At 42.2% G+C, this 20,284-nt stretch overlaps 1 protein-coding gene across 1 annotated transcript; it reads right to left on the bottom strand.

Moving 5' to 3' along the window:
• Positions 1 to 52: 52 nt before the first annotated feature.
• Positions 53 to 19,268, bottom strand: LOC109894586 (proto-oncogene tyrosine-protein kinase LCK). The gene is made up of 12 exons (XM_020488187.2): positions 18,970 to 19,268; positions 16,042 to 16,151; positions 14,692 to 14,752; positions 14,490 to 14,580; positions 14,185 to 14,286; positions 13,744 to 13,997; positions 13,389 to 13,541; positions 11,813 to 11,992; positions 7,374 to 7,450; positions 1,237 to 1,390; positions 929 to 1,060; positions 53 to 776 (listed from the first exon to the last, which is right to left on the bottom strand). Exons 2-12 carry the CDS (start codon positions 16,144 to 16,146, stop codon positions 571 to 573), a joined length of 1,515 nt encoding a protein of 504 aa, XP_020343776.2. The 5' UTR covers positions 16,147 to 16,151; positions 18,970 to 19,268; the 3' UTR covers positions 53 to 570.
• Between the last annotated feature and the right edge of the window lie 1,016 nt (positions 19,269 to 20,284).

Genomic DNA, 20,284 nt, shown 5'->3' with positions numbered 1-20,284 from the left:
TCAGGTAGGCATCTTTAAAAAATATTAAAAAATAAAACACTTTTGACACTTATTGTTAATGTTTAGGTTCCTTTTTATGTTTTACTTGACTTTTTATTGAATGAGCACCATTGACATTTCATATGAATTTCTTGTCAATGGCATTAACAGGTAAATGAACAGAGTAGGCCTAACATTTGTGCTTTTGTAAGATACATCATGTCATCTTCCATTTATAGTCTTCAAACGCATAGCAAAATATACAAATAGATTATAGCAATATCTAAATAGTACAAAATGGAACAAATTACATGAAATGTCAAAGAAATTAGAGGATACAAAAGTACTGTGGTATCTTCCTTGAGCTCTCTAAAATGTTACACGAAATATGCTTTCATTGCATCCTTCTTCAAAGTATTAGGTGTATATCTGTCTGTCTACAGAGCCTAAGATTACAAAGTGTGTTTTGAAAGGCGATCCAGCAAGGTTCTCAGACAGACAGTATCAAAAGCATATAAACTGGGATTATATCTCTGTGTTTTAACAGTTGGAGTTAATGTCCTCTCCTCTCCTATCCCATGTCTGTATGCCTTAGCAAGGCTGTTCTTGGTACTGCCCCTCTGTTGCTGTGAAGAAGTCCTCCAGAACGCTCCTCAGGTACTCAAAGGTTGGCCGATTCTCTGGGCTCTCATTCCAGCACAGGTTCATAATATTGTACAGACCTTCAGGGCAGTCCTCCGATCGGGGCATCCGGTAGCCTCGCTCCAGGTTCTGGATCACCTCTGGGTTACTCATGCCTGACAGTGGGAGAAGACAAGAGATGGGGATGCAGTCTGGCTGATAATATGGGAAAAGTGTTGTATTTTGGTGAACAAAATATGTAATTTTTGAGGATTACTGTATACAGGTGCTATTTGGAGAATGGTGTGGAGTATTCTCAGTCAAATACCTGGATATGGGATACGACCATACGTCACTATCTCTGTCAAGAGGATCCCAAAAGACCACACATCTGACTTGATGGAAAAGGTTCCGTAGTTTATAGCTTCAGGTGCTGTCCATTTAATGGGGAATTTGGCACCTGAAAAGTGAAATAGGTTTACTTTATGGTTATGTTCATTTCAATAGCACCCTATGCATTCTACATGAACACTTGGTGGGGCTATAGTACAGAGAGAGTTCCTGGCATAGCAGAAAGCACTTAGAACATTCAAGCACATCCATTTTTATAGTGTAAACTAAGGAAAGTCATCCTACCCTCTCTGGCTGTGTACTCGTTGTCCTCGATGAGTCTTGCAAGTCCAAAATCAGCAATCTTACAGATGAGCTCATCAGACACCAGGATGTTTGCTGCTCGGAGGTCCCGATGGATGTAGTTCTGTTTTTCAATGTAGGCCATTCCCTCAGCCACCTACAGGAGGCAGTACAACATAAGGAAGGATTTCTTTTTTCACCTTAATTTACCACGTAGGCTCGATGAGAACAAGTTCTCATTTACAACTGCGACCTGGCCAAGATAAAGCAAAGCAGTGGACCCAAACAACAACACAGAGTTACACATGGAATAACAAACATACAGTCAATAATACAATAGAAAAATGTTATATACAGTGTGTGCAAATGAGGTAGGATAAGGGAGGTAAGGCAATGAATAGGCCGTAGTGGCTAAATAATTACAATACAGCAATTCAATTAAACACTGGAGAGATAAATGTGCAGAAGTTGAGTGTGCAAGTAGAGATACTGGGGTGCAAGGAGCAAAATAAATAACAGTATGGGGATGAGGCTTAAAGCTAGTGAGGGAGATATGAATCTCCAGCTTCAGTGATTTTTGCAGTTCGTTCCAGTCATTGGCAGCAGAGAACTGGAAGGAAAGGCGGCCGAAGGAGGAATTGGCTTTGGGGGTGATCAGTGAAATATACCTGCTGGAGCGTGTGCTACGGGTGGGTGCTGCTATGGTGACCAGTGAGCTGAGATAAGGCAGGGCTTTACCTGGCAAAGACTTATGAATACACTGTGTGTGTGTGTGGTGTGTGTGTGTGTGGGTCAAATCTCTGTTCCTCACCTTGGTGCTCCCTCAGTTTTCACAGGCAGGTTATAATTGTGGCTGATCTAATCATATTTGTCTTTACCCTAAATTAATTGAATACAAGTAAAACCATAACATTTCCTGTTTGAGAAAAATGAGTATGATTATGAAACATATGATGGTTTGAGTGTGCAAGTATTTCTGTGGTAGCAAGGAGTGTGTTCTCACCGCCCCCTTCATGTACGTGTGTGTTTAGGCAGACATTGGTGCATATTTCAGACATAATAATCTCACAGATAGGCGTCATGAGGCCCGAGGTCCTTGAGAGAAAACAGAGAGGTGCGTGTGTTGTATGAACTTGACCTCATCATCGTGCCCAAAAATGTCTACATTTTCACTCACTAGCTCTAGGGTTCATGTTGTTTCACTGTCAGTCACGTAACACACACAAAAAACACAGTATAACACAAAGTCTTCATCTTCAAGAAGCCCTGACCCTAACCTGGTAGTAACCCTAACCTTAGCCCTAACTACAGTGCCTTGCGAAAGTATTCGGCCCCCTTGAACTTTGCGACCTTTTGCCACATTTCAGGCTTCAAACATAAAGATATAAAACTGTATTTTTTTGTGAAGAATCAACAACAAGTGGGACACAATCATGAAATGGAACGACATTTATTGGATATTTCAAACTTTTTTAACAAATCAAAAACTGAAAAATTAGGTGTGCAAAATTATTCAGCCCCCTTAAGTTAATACTTTGTAGCGCCACCTTTTGCTGCGATTACAGCTGTAAGTCGCTTGGGGTATGTCTCTATCAGTTTTGCACATCGAGAGACTGACATTTTTTCCCATTCCTCCTTGCAAAACAGCTCAGTGAGGTTGGATGGAGAGCATTTGTGAACAGCAGTTTTCAGTTCTTTCCACAGATTCTCGATTGGATTCAGGTCTGGACTTTGACTTGGCCATTCTAACACCTGGATATGTTTATTTTTGAACCATTCCATTGTAGATTTTGCTTTATGTTTTGGATCATTGTCTTGTTGGAAGACAAATCTCCGTCCCATTCTCAGGTCTTTTGCAGACTCCATCAGGTTTTCTTCCAGAATGGTCCTGTATTTGGCTCCATCCATCTTCCCATCAATTTTAACCATCTTCCCTGCTGAAGAAAAGCAGGCCCAAACCATGATGCTGCCACCACCATGTTTGACAGTGGGGATGGTGTGTTCAGGATGATGAGCTGTGTTGCTTTTACGCCAAACATAACGTTTTGCATTGTTGCCAAAAAAGTTCAATTTTGGTTTCATCTGACCAGAGCACCTTCTTCCACATGTTTGGTGTGTCTCCCAGGTGGCTTGTGGCAAACTTTAAACGACAATTTTTATGGATATCTTTAAGAAATGGCTTTCTTCTTGCCACTCTTCCATAAAGGCCAGATTTGTGCAATATACGACTGATTGTTATCCTATGGACAGAGTCTCCCACCTCAGCTGTAGATCTCTGCATCTCTGGGAAATCTTTTTGTATCCAAATCCGGCTTTAAACTTCTTCACAACAGTATCTCGGACCTGCCTGGTGTGTTCCTTGTTCTTCATGATGCTCTCTGCGCTTTTAACGGACCTCTGAGACTATCGCAGTGCAGGTGCATTTATACGGAGACTTGATTACACACAGGTGGATTGTATTTATCATCATTAGTCATTTAGGTCAACATTGGATCATTCAGAGATCCTCACTGAACTTCTGGAGAGAGTTTGCTGCACTGAAAGTAAAGGGGCTGAATAATTTTGCACGCCCAATTTTTCAGTTTTTGATTTGTTAAAAAAGTTTGAAATATCCAATAAATGTCGTTCCACTTTATGATTGTGTCCCACTTGTTGTTGATTCTTCACAAAAAAATACAGTTTTATATCTTTATGTTTGAAGCCTGAAATGTGGCAAAAGGTCGCAAAGTTCAAGGGGGCCGAATACTTTCGGAAGGCACTGTATCTTAGATGCCCCTCTGCCCTCACTTTCAGTTGATGTGAAGCTATTCTGGCTCTAAACAGGCAGCCCTGCTCTCAATAGCACGATACACTAGACAGAGTTTCCACTGTTGGGCCAGAGTCATTTCTTACAGGACTCATTTGAATTCTAAATCCAATTCCATGGCAGTTGGGCTCTTACTCACTACGCGCTCACAGCAACTTATGATGCTGAATGCCATCAGTGTTCTAGCTATTGCTCAGGAACGTTGTCTTTTTCCATAATACCTTCCATAGATTAGGCTCTTCCTCTGTAACAGGCGGCTGTCACACCCTGACCATAGTTTACTTTGTATATTTCTATGTTTTGGTTGGTCAGGGTGTGAGCTGAGTGGGCATTCTATGTTTCATGTCTAGTTTGTCTATTTCTATGTCTGGCCTCATATGGTTCTCAATCAGAGGCAGGTGTTAGTCATTGTCTCTGATTGGGAACCATATTTAGGTAGCCTGGGTTTCACTGTGTGTTTGTGGGTGATTGTTCCTGTCTCTGTGTTTTCACCAGATAGGGCTGTTTTTGTTACGTTCTTTGTTTTTGTAGTGTTTGTATTGATTCGTGTTTTTACGTTTGTTTATTAAACATGGATCGCAATCTACACGCCACATTTTGGTCCGACTCTCCTTCACCACAAGAGAACCGTTACAGAATCACCCACCACAACAGGACCAAGTGGCGTGGTAACAGGCAACAGCAGGAGAAACATAAGGATTTATGGACATGGGAGGACGAACTGGATGGTGAAGGACCCTGGGCTCAGCCTGGAGAATATCGCCGCCCCAAAGAAGGCGGAGAAAGCTGAGAGACGCAGGTATGAGGAGGCAGCACGGCGACGCGGATGGAAGCCTGAGAGTCAGCCCCAAAAATGTCTTGGGGGCGCATCTGGTCCCCAGTGCGTCTCCTTGGGCCGGCTTACATGGCACCAGCCTTGCGCTCGGGGTCTCCGGTTCGCCTGCATAGCCCAGTGCGGGCTATTCCACCTCGCCGCACTGGCAGGGCGACCGAGAGCATTCAACCAGGTAAGGTTGGGCAGGCTCGGTGCTCAAGAGCTCCAGTGCGCCTGCACGGTCCGGTCTATCCAGTACCACCTCCACACCCCAGCCCTCCGGTAGCAGCTCCCCGCACCAGGCTTCCTGTGCGTGTTCTCGGTCCAGTACCACCAGTGCCAGCACCACGCATCAGGCCTACAGTGCGCCTAGCCTCTCCTGCGCTGCCGGAGTCTCCCGCCTGTTCAGCGATGCCAGAGCCTTCCGCCTCTACAGCGTTGCCGGAGTCTCCTGCCTGTTTAGCGCAGCCAGAGCTGCCAGCCTGCATGGAGCAGCCAGAGCTGCCAGTCTGCATGGAGCAGCCAGAGCTGCCAGTCTGCATGGAGCAGCCGGAGATGTCAGTCTGCAAGGAGCTGCCAGTCTGCAAGGAGCTGCCAGTCTGCAAGGAGCTGCCAGTCTGCATGGAGCAGCCAGAGCTGCCAGTCTGCAAGGAGCTGCCAGTCTGCAAGGAGCTGCCAGTCTGCAAGGAGCTGCCAGTCTGCAAGGAGCTGCCAGTCTGCAAGGAGCAGCCAGAGCCGCCAGTCTGCAAGAAGCCGCCAGAGCCGCCAGTCAGCATGGAGCAGCCAGAGCCGCAGGTCAGCATGGAGCAGCCAGAGACGCCAGTCTGCCAGGATCCGCCAGTCAGCCAGACACTTCCAGATCCGCCAGTCAGCCAGACTCTTCCAGATCTGCCAGTCAGCCAGGATCCGCCAGACTCTTCCAGATCCGCCAGTCTGCCAGACTCTTCCAGATCCGCCAGTCTGCCAGACTCTTCCAGATCCGCCAGACTCTTCCAGGTCTGCCAGACTCTTCCAGATCCGCCAGTCTGCCAGACTCTTCCAGATCCACCAGTCTGCCAGACTCTTCCAGATCCACCAGTCTGCCAGACTCTTCCAGATACACCAGTCTGCCAGACTCTTCCAGATACACCAGTCTGCCAGACTCTTCCAGATCCGCCAGACTCTTCCAGATCCGCCAGTCTGCCAGACTCTTCCAGATCCGCCAGTCAGCCGGGATCTGCCAGAGCCTTCCTTCTCTCCTGTGCTGCCGGAGTCTGAAGAGCCCCTCTGTCACGAGCTGCCCCTCTGTCCCGAGCTGCCCCTCTGTCCCGTGTTATTAAGTAGGATTGCCATGGCTAGGAGGTCACGGAAGCGGACAAGGTGGGGGAAGACTACGGTGAAGTGGGGGCCACGTCCAGCACCAGAGCCGCCACCGCGGACAGATGCCCACCCAGACCCTCCCCTATAGGTTCAGGTTTTGCGGCCGGAGTCCGCACCTTGGGGGGGGGGGGGGGGGTACTGTCACACCCTGACCATAGTTTACTTTGTATATTTCTATGTTTTGGTTGGTCAGGGTGTGAGCTGAGTGGGCATTCTATGTTTCATGTCTAGTTTGTCTATTTCTATGTCTGGCCTGATATGGTTCTCAATCAGAGGCAGGTGTTAGTCATTGTCTCTGATTGGGAACCATATTTAGGTAGCCTGGGTTTCACTGTTTGTGGGTGATTGTTCCTGTCTCTGTGTTTGCACCAGATAGGGCTGTTTCGGTTTTCGTTACGTTCATTACGTTCTTTGTTTTTGTAGTGTTTGTATTGATTCGTGTTTTTACGTTTGTTTATTAAACATGGATCGCAATCTACACGCCGCATTTTGGTCCGACTCTCCTTCACCACAAGAGAACCGTTACAGCGGCTTTGAAAGTACTCTGAGCTTGGCTAGTTGACATCCCTGTAACCCCATTACACCTCCATGTGGCTCAATTTCCATTACTGTAAATGAGAGGTACATAATTGAACCCTGAAGAATGCACAGTGATGCCGAAACGTTGGTAAATACCCATGAAATTGCTGGGAGTATACATGGAGTGTGCGACTTTCTTTATTTTGATAATTTATAGTTTATTCGCTGTTAGTCATCACCTCCACACAAACTATTATTCTGGGTGTGCGCCAGCTCGTGTTTTTTAATATAATTGAACCATAACATTATGTTAGTGTAGCCCAATTAAATTAGATGTCGGTGTAAGCAGATGTTCTCCCATCTTTGGCCCGATATTTGGCCGTCAAACTACTCCTAAGTAATTTGTCCTTATACGAGAGGCTCTAGTCTTATGGTGTTATTGTTAATAAACCTTACACAGGGGTCTCCATTGTTACAGTGAGATTAGTATAAGCCTCATAATAGCAAGGGCTGTTTCCTGTCGACGAGGATCATACAGAGAGAATAGAAAATGAAAGAGCGAATGGAGGGGATAGTGAGACAGAGTTTGGGAGACAGTGTATAGAGCGCTATTGAGATTGAAGTAAAGAGCAGGGGACTTGCCTGAGACGCCATATCTATGAGGGTGTTGATGGGTATTCTGGATCCCTCGGACGTCTTGAGAAAATCTACAAGAGCGCCTGTAATAAAGTGTGATCAAGTTATTCAAATGACAGATATGGGTCTTTCTATAAGCTAGGGTACCAGTGAATATTTCCTACACTGGACAACTTGCTACAGCTGTTGATAAGTCATTGATAATAATCAGCAGATTGTTGTCTTCATGTCATTACATTAAGATATAAGGGGATCATAGCTATAGTCAATCAACTTCAAGAGTTGATTTAAAACCTATGTTTAACCCTTTATCATGGTTGGTGTCTTGAAGGATATGTCCAAAATCCTTGCATTTATGGCAGTGTAAGTTGTCGTTATACATATATTAAGCATTAATCAGTTAAATTAGACATTGAACTTGAACCCTGTAAGAATCATGGATCTAGCTGTTGGACAGTTTGTTGTATAGAGATATCAGAAATGTAGTGTAGCTACATAACATTTAGTGTCTGTCTCCTTATGGTATGGCGTGAAAACAGTTTTCATGGGCACACAAATCCAAAATAATGTAGGCATTGCAAAATCGAGTGCATCTAACCAAAATAGCTACCTTACCTTGATACTTAAAACCTAAATCGATACTGTCATTAATGTGGTTCTTCAGTAATTATGCATAATACTTGTTGAATGCCATTTGGTGTCCAATTGGTTAGTTACGCTGTGATATTTTCACACTTCATCATCTGACCCAGGAAGGAATTTTCCGATTGACAGTCAAGTGACGAACAGCTGTTGTGATATGGGAAGCGATGCAACAACAGCCCAAGTGCTGGAAAAAAAGGTGTTTGTGAGGAATGTCCACAATATATATTGTGCCTGGATCCACATTGAATCTAATATCCTGAGTGAATTGAGGTTAATCATCTGTTGTTGTCTGTTTCATTTACAGCAGGCTCTCGTTAGGTTTAACAGAGAAATCATCAAGGTAATGAGTTCATGTTTTATTATGTTTTTGTACCTTGGATTGGACACCGAGTCTACTGTGAACACTTGTATAGGACAGACTATTGAGCAACACCCAACGCTATTCATATAAGTTATTCTGGATAAAATGACAACAAATGACATCGTCTAGTGGGCTTATTCACAACATGATCTGTTAATGAAATAACATGACAAATACATTTTGTTTTCCATGTTACACCTGCAATTTTAAACAATATACAAGTGGCTTGAATTAGCCTATTGAACATGAATTTGTACTGGAATAGGCCAAGCCTTGAAAATCAGACATTTCCTTACTTGGTGCTTGAAAAGTTATTGTAATTATTCTATAGACAATTTAGAAGTTCTCCTGCTCCCTTTATAATTACCCGTGATTACATTTTTTATCCGTTTTTGTGAGCGATGTGGTCACTTTCGTTTGTTTCCTGTCACTTCATTTAAAGGGTGTTGCACGACTCTGTTGCGGTAAAACCAAGTGCGGTTATTATGAGGACGACACCTAATGTTGGTTTCAACTTGGCGACCAATACAAATCCATCCATTAAAAAAAATGACCCGTTTTTGGGTCACTGTCATTATAAAAAGTGATGATGAGATTCAAATGTTGAGATGAATTCTACCGCTATTCATGGGTTTATTATGTGTCTATGTGTCGGCCACAAAATCAGCATGCATGCATCCAATCTATTTAGTCAGGCAATGTCCATGTTATTCTCACATATTTTAGAATGTAATAATAATTTTAATATCAATGAATTGGCAAGACCTAAAATAATGTAGGTGGAATTATTATAAGATACAAATAATGTTATCTCAAACTATGTTCAATGACACTTAACACTGCCATTCAAACTACATTTAGACAGAAAATCAGACAGATTTTTAAATGAGAAAATTAACATTTCCAGAAAGTTCGTTCACCATCAGTTGATGTGATGCATGGCTTCTATTTGATAGGGCATGGCTCCTCCGTCTCTATGTTGTGTTTGATTAAAACAGAACGATGCCACAGGACCTCAGTCAGCCAAGGCTAGCAGCAGGAAATGCCTTAAGAAAAGAAGAATGACTGTTCCAGGAAAGAAAGGCAACACGCTTCTGTGCTTCAGTCCAGAAGGACTACTTTGATGTAAGTGCGCCAAGGTCGCTGTATAAGCCAAGGTCCAGTATAAGCCAAGGTCACGGTATAACCAAGGTTGCAGGGGATGTTAAAACTTCTTATGGCTGCAGGGGCAGTATTGAGTAGCTTGGATGAAAGGTGCCCAGAGTAAACGGCCTGCTCCTCAGTCTCAGTTGCTAATATATGCATATTATTATTAGTATTGGATAGGAAACACTCTGACGTTTCTAAAACTGTTTGAATGATGTCTGTGAGTATAACAGAACTCATATGACAGGCAAAAACCTGAGAAGAAATCCAAACAGGAAGTGAGAAATCTGAGGTTGGTCGATTTTCAACTCAGCCTCTATTGAATTCACAATGGGATATGAAGGACGTTGCACTTCCTAGGGCTTCCACTAGATGTCAACTGTCTTTAGAAACTTGAATGAGGCTTCTACTGTGTTGTGGGACTGAATAAGAGCTGAATGAGTCAGGTTACTGGCAGAGAGCCATTTCCTGGTCATGCGCATTCCACATGATATCGACTTGCGTTCCGTTGCTCCTCTAGACACAAAGGAATTCTCCGGTTAGAACTTTATTGAAGATTTATGATAAAAACATCCTAATGATTGATTCTATACTTAGTTTGAAATGTTTCTTCGACCTGTAATATAACTTTTTAAAGTTTTTGTCCGAAGTAATGCACAAGCGTTTGGATATGTGTACCTAACGCTAACAAAAGTAGCTACTTGGACATAAATAATGGACATTACGGAAAAAGCAAACCATGCAATAATCGATAAAGTTTTATTGAAATCTGACACAGCAGTTGCATTAAGGAGAGGTATATCTAAAATTCCATGTGTATAACTTGTATTATCATCTACATTTATGATGAGTATTTCTGTTGAATCAATGTGGCTATGCAAAATCACTGGATGTTTTTGGAACTAGTGAACGTAACACGCCAATGTAAACTCAGATTTTTTAAATATAAATATGAACTTTATCAAACAAAACATACATGTATTGTGTAACATGAAGTCCTATGAGTGTCATCTGATGAAGATCATCAAAGGTTAGTGATTCATTTTATCTCTATTTGTGCTTTTTGTGACTCCTCTCTTTGGCTGGAAAAATGGCTGTGTTTTTCTGTGGCTTGGTGGTGACCTAACATAATCGTTTGTGGTGCTTTCGCTGTAAAGCATATTTGGAAACTTGACACTGTGGTGGGATTAACAACAAGATTACCTTTAAAACGGTATAAAATACATGTATGTTTGAGGAATTTTAATTATGAGATTTCTGTTGTTTTGAATTTGGCGCCCTGCACTTTCACTGGCTGTTGTCATATCATCCCGTTAACGGGACTGCAGCCCTAAGAAGTTTTAAGGGTGCCACGCCTGTAATTTTCCAGTTGTATTATCTTCAGTGATAAAAAAAAGGACAAATTGAGAGGATGGGAACATCAAGCCTTCCTTTCTAGTGACAACAGAGGCAACAATTGTGTCTGTGAACACGTGAATCACAAACAAAGAGACAGTTTATAGAGGACTATACAAAGGCCCGACATTCACTAGCTCAGAGCACTTGCATACTGAAGATGTATGTTGATGCACGAGGAACAGTGTCCTCCAATGTGCTTTGTTATTGTCTATCGCAATGTAAGGCCTTCAAAAAGGCAACAACACACTTTGAGGGCAATGTGAAAACATGCAGGTGATATACTAACAGTAGTCAGAGGTTAAGACCGAGGCTACTGGAGAGAACATATTGGTATCAAAATATGTTGTTATTCTATGAAGTTACGTTTTCAGTGTCAGTCTGTGTGCAGTGCAGTGCACCTGTAACCATGATGACATTTTTGTTGGTCTGGGTTTGCTACCCTTTTACAGGCAGCCTCTCTCTTTGTTGTGTGAGGAGAGAAAGAGAGTAGTCACTGGACAGTGGCTGAAAGGCCTCGTCTGACTGGGGGATTATGGGGGTTGAAGGGGGGGGGGGGGGGGTCTGTGTACTGACACAGGAATGGAGCCACGCGCCCATGGGGGTTGACACAGGTCCCGTCACTGAACAATGAGACGGTGAATCACCACTCTCCTATTTGACATCACTTTTTTCCCGTCAGAACAGACTTCCCTTTGGTGTGTAGACATCAGAAGCCCTGGCTGGTCGATTTGATTATTTTAGTTAAGGCAAGTGCCGCAGGTTCATCAAAATAGAAGAACAGAACTGAAAAGAATAGGATCAAGTTTACCTATTGTATAGGGAGTTAGTCTTACCCTGAAAGATGAGCATTGACCATTAGCCTAATAACAATGTAAACCTAGATAGTGACACCCACCGTTCTCCATGAACTCTGTGATGATGTAGATGGGCTCCTGGGTAACCACGGCGAAGAGGCGGACCAGGCGCGGGTGCTGCAGCTCCTTCATCAGGTTGGCCTCGGCCAGGAAAGCAGCCATGGACATGGTGCCCACCTTCAGATTCTTAATGGCCACCTGTCTGTGGTTGTTGTACAGACCTGCAGCATAGAGGAAGGCCATTGGTGATACAGTAAATAAATATACAGTATATAGTAATACTACTATCACACTACAGTGTTATTATTCAGTAGTGTAGTATACGATGTGTAGGCCAGTTGAGTCAGTTGAGGACATGCAAGTTCACTATCGGTCACTCTCAACTAGTTGAGTTATATAACCTATGCTGTAATGGTGAGAATCAACTTGTTTTGTTATTGAAAGCATTCTTCTCTACATTTTATCTAAAACAAAAATGGTGATGAAGTTTTTTCCAATCTGACATGCATGGATAAACATTTAATCTGAAACAACAATCACCCCAATGATGTGGGTGTATTCAGTTGCTGCTGTTCGGATGAGGAAAGGAAAAACAATTATGTTGCCAAGATCGCATGCAGGAGGAAGTTGTTAATACAAAGTTCCATGGCAGGCTATTTTGAGGTCTGATACAGGGGGTTGTTTTGAATGTAGCATTGTGTTCACATACATGAAGATGGACGATAGGGAAATCTCCCCCTTCAATGGAAAAGTAGTGTGGAGGGTTTAGATTACATTAAAATATATTCTCACCATCAAAACATTGGAGTTTTTTGTCTAATGTTTGATTTTAGGGTCACAATGGGAGGGGCATTAGTAAATATTGTAATATAGACACACATGTATGAACTAATATAGTCATGTGAAGAACTTCAGAGAGACTTAGCTACAGACTGGTTTTTGACTAGATCTTCAACCTAGAATGCTCACTGGCTCTTGCGTAATCCAACTGACACCTGACATCAATCCCAAGAGACCTTATACCAGCCCAAACAAGCCCTGCAGTCATGGCAGTATTTAGGAAATTACACACAATGCAGAACCAAAGCCTAAACTAAAGCTGCTCTGGCAGACACAGAGAGAGACAGGCCCAAAGCCAGATTGAGCAACTGGTTGCTTTATATCTAGGGAATCGATGTAAACCAACACACTTATTTGTATTCTGAAAATGTCCACTGTGGTTGAATATAGCCTGAACAGTGGTGGAAAAAGTACCCAACTGTCATACTTGAGTAAAAGTAAAGATACCTTAAGAAAAGAGGACTCAAGTAAAAGTCACCCAGTAAAATACTACTTGAGTAAAAGTCTAAAAGTATTTGGTTTAAAATATACTTTCTTGTTTTTGAAATTTACGGAAAGTCAGGGACACACTCCAATATTCAGACATAATTTACAAACAAAGCATACGTGTTTAGTGAGTCTGCCAGATCAGAGGCAGTAAGGATGACCAGGGATGTTCTGTTGATATGTGTGTGAATTTGACTATTCATGTCCTGCTAAGCATTCAAAATGTAACGAGTACCTTTGGGTGTCAAGGAAAATTTATGGAGTAAAAAGTACAACATTTCATTTACTCACCCATCCAGACTTCCCCAAACTGCCCGGCCCCGAGCCTGCGCTCCATCTTGAGGGACTCTCGGGGGATCTCCCATTCGTCCTGCCACCAGGGTTTCTGGGGCACACGGGACTGGCAGGGCTTCATCAACCGGGTGCACAGGCCATCCGCCTCACCTGCAGACACATACAACACAGGCACAGTCAAAGGTCAAACAATGCCACCACATTTTAAAACAGATGAGTATGTGCACTATGGATGGTATGGTAAAGGTTTTTGGTACCAAAGCTATATGTATTGTTTGGCTGATGTATTATTGTGTTCTGACTGGAGGCATCGCTCCAGGAGTTCAGACAGGATGTGAGTCATAGCACGTACGTGAGTGATGCTGGACCAGCTCTTTCAGGGAGTTGAAGGATATCTTTGCGGTGATGTAGAAACCACCAGTATCCAAGTTGCGGATTCGGTAGTGCTTGACCGTGTCTCCTGTGTTCGGATCAAATTCCCTGACAGACAAGGAGAAGGAGCCTTTGGTGGTCTCACTCTCTCTGACCATGAAGGAGCCCTGTGTGTTCCCCGGAGCTAGCAGGAGCCTCATGGCATCATTTCTGGAGAGGTTCTTGAAAAACCATCTGAAACACATGAAACAGGCGTAGAACTTCAAACAAAACCACATCCCTTTCCCTTAACGGGTGTTGACTGTTGTGTATGGGGAGATGGTGTTAGGGTTGAGTTAGACACTGTTGGGGGATGTATGTTCTTCCTACGTGACTTAAAGTGAAATTAAATACAATTATTTGAGTTTAAGAATTGACTTACGTCTCCATCTCCATGGAGTTCAGGGGGGCCACAAAGTTGTATGGGATGAAGCCCTTCTGGCCTGTGATGAGCGACTCTGCCATGAACCACTCCGGGTCATCCCTAGACAGCACACAAAACAACAACACTTACATGTAAGTATAGCTGTTCTAACTAACACACACTATCTCACTATATCATACTTTCCAAGCCTTGGCAATATGTCATGCTCCTTCAAACAACTACGCACTTTTGCATAACTACACAAATATACCACATCCTCTAAAAAGTAAATGGCATCATCACACATCCTCCACTATTCTTACTTATTGAGGATCTTCAGCTTGTCTCCCTTCTCAAATCCCAGGTCATCACTGTGGTTGGGTTCATAGCTGTATATGGCAACCACCAGGTTATCTGCACAACACAAAACACGCATGGGTTAGAAAAACATAAACAGTAATGATCAGATTTGACCCACAAGAAGATGGCACATATTTACCCCCATATTCATGTATAAGAACATACCTGGTAGAGGGGAAGAGGGAGGCGTGAAATGAGAGGGGTATGGGATCAGTTGATCTGTGTACTGATAAGAGCAAAGCAGGTTAAGGATCAGTAAAATAACCTAGGTTTCCACTTGAGAATTCAAAGATTGTCATTCAGTGTATGAACAATATGGAAGTTCAAGTTGTTATTTGCATGAGAACAGTAAATAGAAAAGTCTGGGGGGTTTCCACTTACAATTTAATTGATGGTAAAAAAACAATTCCATTTTAACCAGATTAAGATGAAATCAAATTTAACAGGTTTTACGTAATGTTTACTTTGTGCCAACAAACTGGCCCACAACAAAATGGCATTCACATGTTCTCTTCTCCTGTATCTGTAATCTATAGTGCCTTCAGAAAGAATTCACACCACTTGATTTTTCCCACATTTTGTTTTGGTCAATAATCTACACAAAATACTCTGTAATGTTGAAGTGGAAGAAAAATGTGAACATTTGTAAAGAATTCATAAAACATAAAACACTAACATATCTTGATTAGATACTTATTCAACCCCCTGAGTCAATACATGCTAGAATCACCTTTAGTAGTGATTATAGCTGTAAGTCTATCTGGGCAAGACCTTTCGATACCTGGATTGTGCAACATTTGCCCATTATTCTTTTCAAAATTCTTCATGCTCTGTCAGATTGGTTGTTCATCATTGCTAGACATACATTTTCAGGTTTTGTCAAAGATTTTAAAGCAGATTTAAGTCAAAACTGTAACTCGGCCACTCAGGAACATTCACTGTCTTCTTGGTAAGCAACTCCAGTGTAGATTTGGCCTTGTGTTTTAGGTTATTTTCCTGCTGAAAGGTGAATTAATCTCCCTGTCTGGAAGAAAGCGTACTGAACCAGGTTTTCCTCAAGGATTTTGCCTATGCTTAGCTCCATCCTGTTAATTTTTATCCTGAAAAACTCCCCAGTACTTAACGATTACAAGCATACCCATAATGTGATGCACCACTATGCTTGAAAATATGGAGAGTGGTACTCAGTAACATGTTGTATTGGATTTGCCCCAAACATAACACTTTGTATTTGGGCCAAAAAGGGAATTGTTTTGGCAAATTTTTTCGAATTTAGTGAATGTTTACAGTCCCAATGAATTGCCCACACAAAAGCCAACTTCCCCCCCAAATGATGTAAGTTGTCAATTCCCAAGCACTGACATGCACAACACCCTTTCAGGTAGACCATGGTTGCATAGGTAATATTAATTGATATCTCAATTAAATGCATATTGGAGATGTTTGTGTGTTTTCACATTCTAATTCCAGTTACCCAGCCACGTCCAGACGCTATGCCGCCGTCGAAACACTCACCAATTTAGCTGACTTGAGGGGAATCGGGCAGTTGCAGTGGTCACACACTTCGTCTAGGTTCTCTATCCAGTCATCATCATAATCTGAACTATAGTTGCATCCCATTTTACCTGGAACATAGTCAAGTGTTTCTGTCAGTTTACATCACCACATAATAGAAGAGATTGATTGACAAAGTATAATAACAATTTTCGAATACTTGAGTTAAATAATATAGTTGCTTAGTGCCTCATACTTAGGCTTGGTTCCCAAGAGACTTAGTGAACTAGATAGCTGTAGCTTATTATATTACCCTCTTAAAAGTAAAGAGCTGCTCAATTTCAGATCCCTTAAAATTTCAAATAAACAAAATCTTTAATAAGAAAAACTTTTTACCCAGAATGTATTTTATTTTAACATTCATGTAAGAATCTAATATCCCTTAAGTCCCCAGCCCTGCACAAACAACTCAGGATGTCCTGATATGACTAAATCAGCAGAATGAAAAAATTAAGTAATAATCTTGGCCAGACCAAAAGGTGAAATGGATCAGGAGGTATTAAATATACATTCTTGTTTTTGTGTAGCTTCACATCAATACACAACAACCAGAGTGTAGCAGGATTTAAAAAAATCCCCCATCGAAATACTACAACACATTGGCATGTACACCTTCAGTGAACTGTATAGAGGCCTTGTCCAATAGTAATGTGATGTGGAACTGTAATGTGATGGAACTGAAAACTGATCCATATACTGTGTAGTTTGCTGGGATATGATAGACTTAAGATGGTGACAGATGAAATGAAGAGATTTGCAAATAATATACACTATACTGTATATACAAAAGTATGTTGACACCCCTTCAAATTAGTGGATTCGGCTATTTCAGCCACACCTGTTGCTGACAGGTTTATAAAATCGAGCACACAACCATGAAATCTCCATAGACAAACATAGTAGAATGGCCTTACTGAAGAGCTCAGTGTCTTTCAACGTGGCACTGTCATAGGATGCCACCTTTCCAACAAGTCAGTTTGACAAATTTCTGCCCGGCTAGAGCTGCCCCAATCAACTGTAAGTGCTGTTTTTGTGAAGTGGAAACATCTAGGAGCAATAATGACTGAGCCGCGAAGTGGTAGGCCAAACAAGCTGACAGAACAGGATCGCTGAAGCGCGTAGCGCGTAAAAACTTCTGTCCTCAGTGGAACACTCACTACCGAGTTTCAAACTGCCTCTGGAAGCAATGTCAGCACAATAACTGTTTGTCGGGGGCTTCATGAAATGGCTTTCCATGGCTTGCACAGAACTCTGACCTTAACCCCATCGAACACCTTTGGGGTGAATTGGAACGCTGACTGCGAGCCAGGCCTAATACCCAACATCAGTGACCGACCTTACTAATTCTCTTGTGGTTGAATGGAAGCAAGTCCCTGCAGCAATGTTCCAACATCTATTGGAAAGCCTTCCCAGAAGAGTGGAGGCTGTTATTGCAGCAATGGGGGGACCAACTCCATATTAATGCTCATGAATTTGCAATGAGAAGTTTGAGGAGCAGATGTCCACATACTTTTTTAGTGTAATTTAATGAGACCTTTTTTGTTGAGACGCCAAATTACTAAGTGTTTCACAAGGTACATTTTGTGTTATAATTATTTTACTTCATTTCGGAATTAATTATAGTTTGGATTCTTTGATAGAAAATGTGATTATATGTAAAATCACATTTATCCGGTGGTAAACCATGTGTGGCATGCTCTCAGTGCGGATGGAGTGCTCTACCCCTCAGCAGTACAGTATGACCCTGTGCTCTCAGGCCCGTTCTACACTCCTAACCCATTGTTCGGCTCATGTAACGGGGTCAGTCGGCTAGTTGGAGTCGCCGCCTGTCCCAAGGGCACAAATCCGTGAGAAAATCTGACGGGTTGGGAAATGCCTGACCCCGGTAGCGATAGTCTACCCCTACACTGGGATGCTCAGGGACAGAATGGTGGAGGACGAGAAGGATTGTTTTTGGGTGACATCTCTTCTGCTTCTGTCTGGCAGCCTCTTACAGAAATAAATCGAAAAAGTCAAAATGTTCCATTTGAAGGGATTCCCCTCTTGGTTTCGTATTTGAATCATATTCAGCTGCTGATGGGCTGCCCTCCTCTCAAGGCCAAAGGCCAGATTGGTTTGTGTGACTCACAGTGCGCTGCCTTTGGTTTGTTGGCTTTATTATCATTATGTTGTGCTGCATTTGTCGAGACATTGTTTTTGATTCTGTCTGTTTCACCTCCACTCTCTGCGATGCTATGTGGTGTGATGAAGGTCATACTGGACGTTGGACATTGGTCACACAGAGGTGGAGACTGGACACACTGCTCTTTAGGCTACCTAGTGGTATGACTAACCTGCATTGCTCTTCACAGAGCTGTATTCATGAATTACATCGACAAGATGGCCTTCCATAAGTACATCAACTGATCTGTCAGACTGCTCTGAAAATATGTTGTTGCTTTCATGAAATTATCACATTTTACATATGCATATTAGATACTCTATAGCTGTAATGATTTGCTATAAAGATGGATACTATATCACAAAGTCATTCTTGGTCACCAGATCCCTCCCTGACAAACAAAACCCTAAACAATTGTGTGTCAACTTGTAATTAAAGCATAATAACCACAATAATTGCATTCACCAAACCAGATGTTTTAACTTAAATGACCAGTTTACCCCTGTTGTTTTGTAAGACCTTTTAAGCCAAGCCAAATGTTGTTTTTTCAGTACAGTTAACATCTTCTCAATATTGAATATAGCCTAAACATTTCTGACTCTGCTCATTTACTGTAGAAGACAAGTCTATACATTGTGGTACAATCATCCTGATAAATGAAGCTTTCAATGGGAGAACACACCAATATAGATGAGTGCATTATATAGCACATCAGGTTGAAGACGTACCTCATGAAACTTCCCCAATGTGTTCTTCAACAGGGTGTCAGCGATTTCACTGGTCTACAGCCAGAGCAGCTTTATCCATGATATCTATATCTAGATATCTAGGATTTAGTAATCCTATCAAAAACAGCAACTAAGAATATAACACTACTTTTGGAGAGAACGTAAGAAACAATAGGATGTTGAGTGAGTTTTTCAGGCAGGGAGTTTTATATGTGAAGATCTCATCACTCACTCATGCATTGCCATCCAAACGTACACTCGCACACCCACACAGACACACACAGACACAGACACACACATACACACACGTGCACACACACCTCAATGGAGATATAGCAGCCCAAAGGGCTTCCTGTCGTTGAAAGGTTGAGGGTTGTTCTGCAGTGGCTCTGACAGGTGCTACCCATGCAGCTGTGTGTTACACAGGGAACATTAGGCTCCTCTGTAAATGGGTCAAGACAGTACCTCTCTCCTAGTGTGTGAATACTTGTGAATGCTGTATAATATTTATGACTGAAAATATGATGTATGATGTATAAGTAATATCTATCTAGATGTAGTGTATATCAAGTTATCAAATTACTTTATTCTTGCTATGTAACTACTGTAAAAAAGAAAAGTGGCATGTATGTAAAATGTGTGTATAATTTACATGTAACAACAAAATAAAAAACTGTTGAAAAAAAAGTTTGTTTGTCCAATATAATTTTTAAAAGTACATAATAGATATTTGTAAATGTTCCATCAGTCACAATTATTTATTTATTTTACCTTTATTTAACTAGGCAAGTCAGTTAAGAACAAATTCTTATTTACAATGATGGCCTACCCCGGCCAACCCCTAACCCGGATGACGCTGGGCCAATTGTGTGCCGCCCTATGGGACTCCCAATTACGGTTTGTTGTGATACAGCCTGGAATCAAACCAGGGTCTGTAGTGACTCCGCTAGCATTGAGATGCAGTGCCTTAGACCGCGGCGCCATTTGGGAATTGGGTAAGATCTTGGTAAATGAGAGTCTCAGGCAGTCGATAGACATTTTGATTCAGATCTTCTGTGTATCGCAATGAGACCGTTATTATGGGAAAATTTGTGTCATCAACATTTAGTTGCAATTGCCAAATGAGTCATTGGTCCCCAGTTCCTCTCTCTAGTCTCACTTCTGTGCCTCTGTGAGGGAACGTTGTCAACGCTGTGGACCACATAGCTCTTTGTTGCAGTGGCAGGCTGCAACTTTAGACTCTAGAGCATGTACAGAAGTCAGCCCAAACATGTACAGGAAGTGCACTGAAATATGTGCAACTGTGTCTGCCACA

This window comes from Oncorhynchus kisutch, linkage group LG7 (genome assembly GCF_002021735.2).
Source record: "Oncorhynchus kisutch isolate 150728-3 linkage group LG7, Okis_V2, whole genome shotgun sequence".
NCBI lineage: Eukaryota > Metazoa > Chordata > Actinopteri > Salmoniformes > Salmonidae > Oncorhynchus > Oncorhynchus kisutch.
Note: the sequence above shows the minus strand (reverse complement) of the source record. Positions and strands in the feature narration are given on the sequence as shown.

Excerpts from the sequence above, each read along its gene's own strand:
- LOC109894586 (XM_020488187.2), bottom strand. The coding sequence starts at position 16,146 with ATGGGATGCAACTATAGTTCAGATTATGATGATGACTGGATAGAGAAC. Across the intron at positions 7,451-11,812 it reads CACAGAGTTCATGGAGAACG|GCGCTCTTGTAGATTTTCTC; the intron begins GTGGGTGTCACT and ends ACTTTATTACAG. Across the intron at positions 777-928 it reads TGGTCGTATCCCATATCCAG|GCATGAGTAACCCAGAGGTG; the intron begins GTATTTGACTGA and ends TCCCACTGTCAG.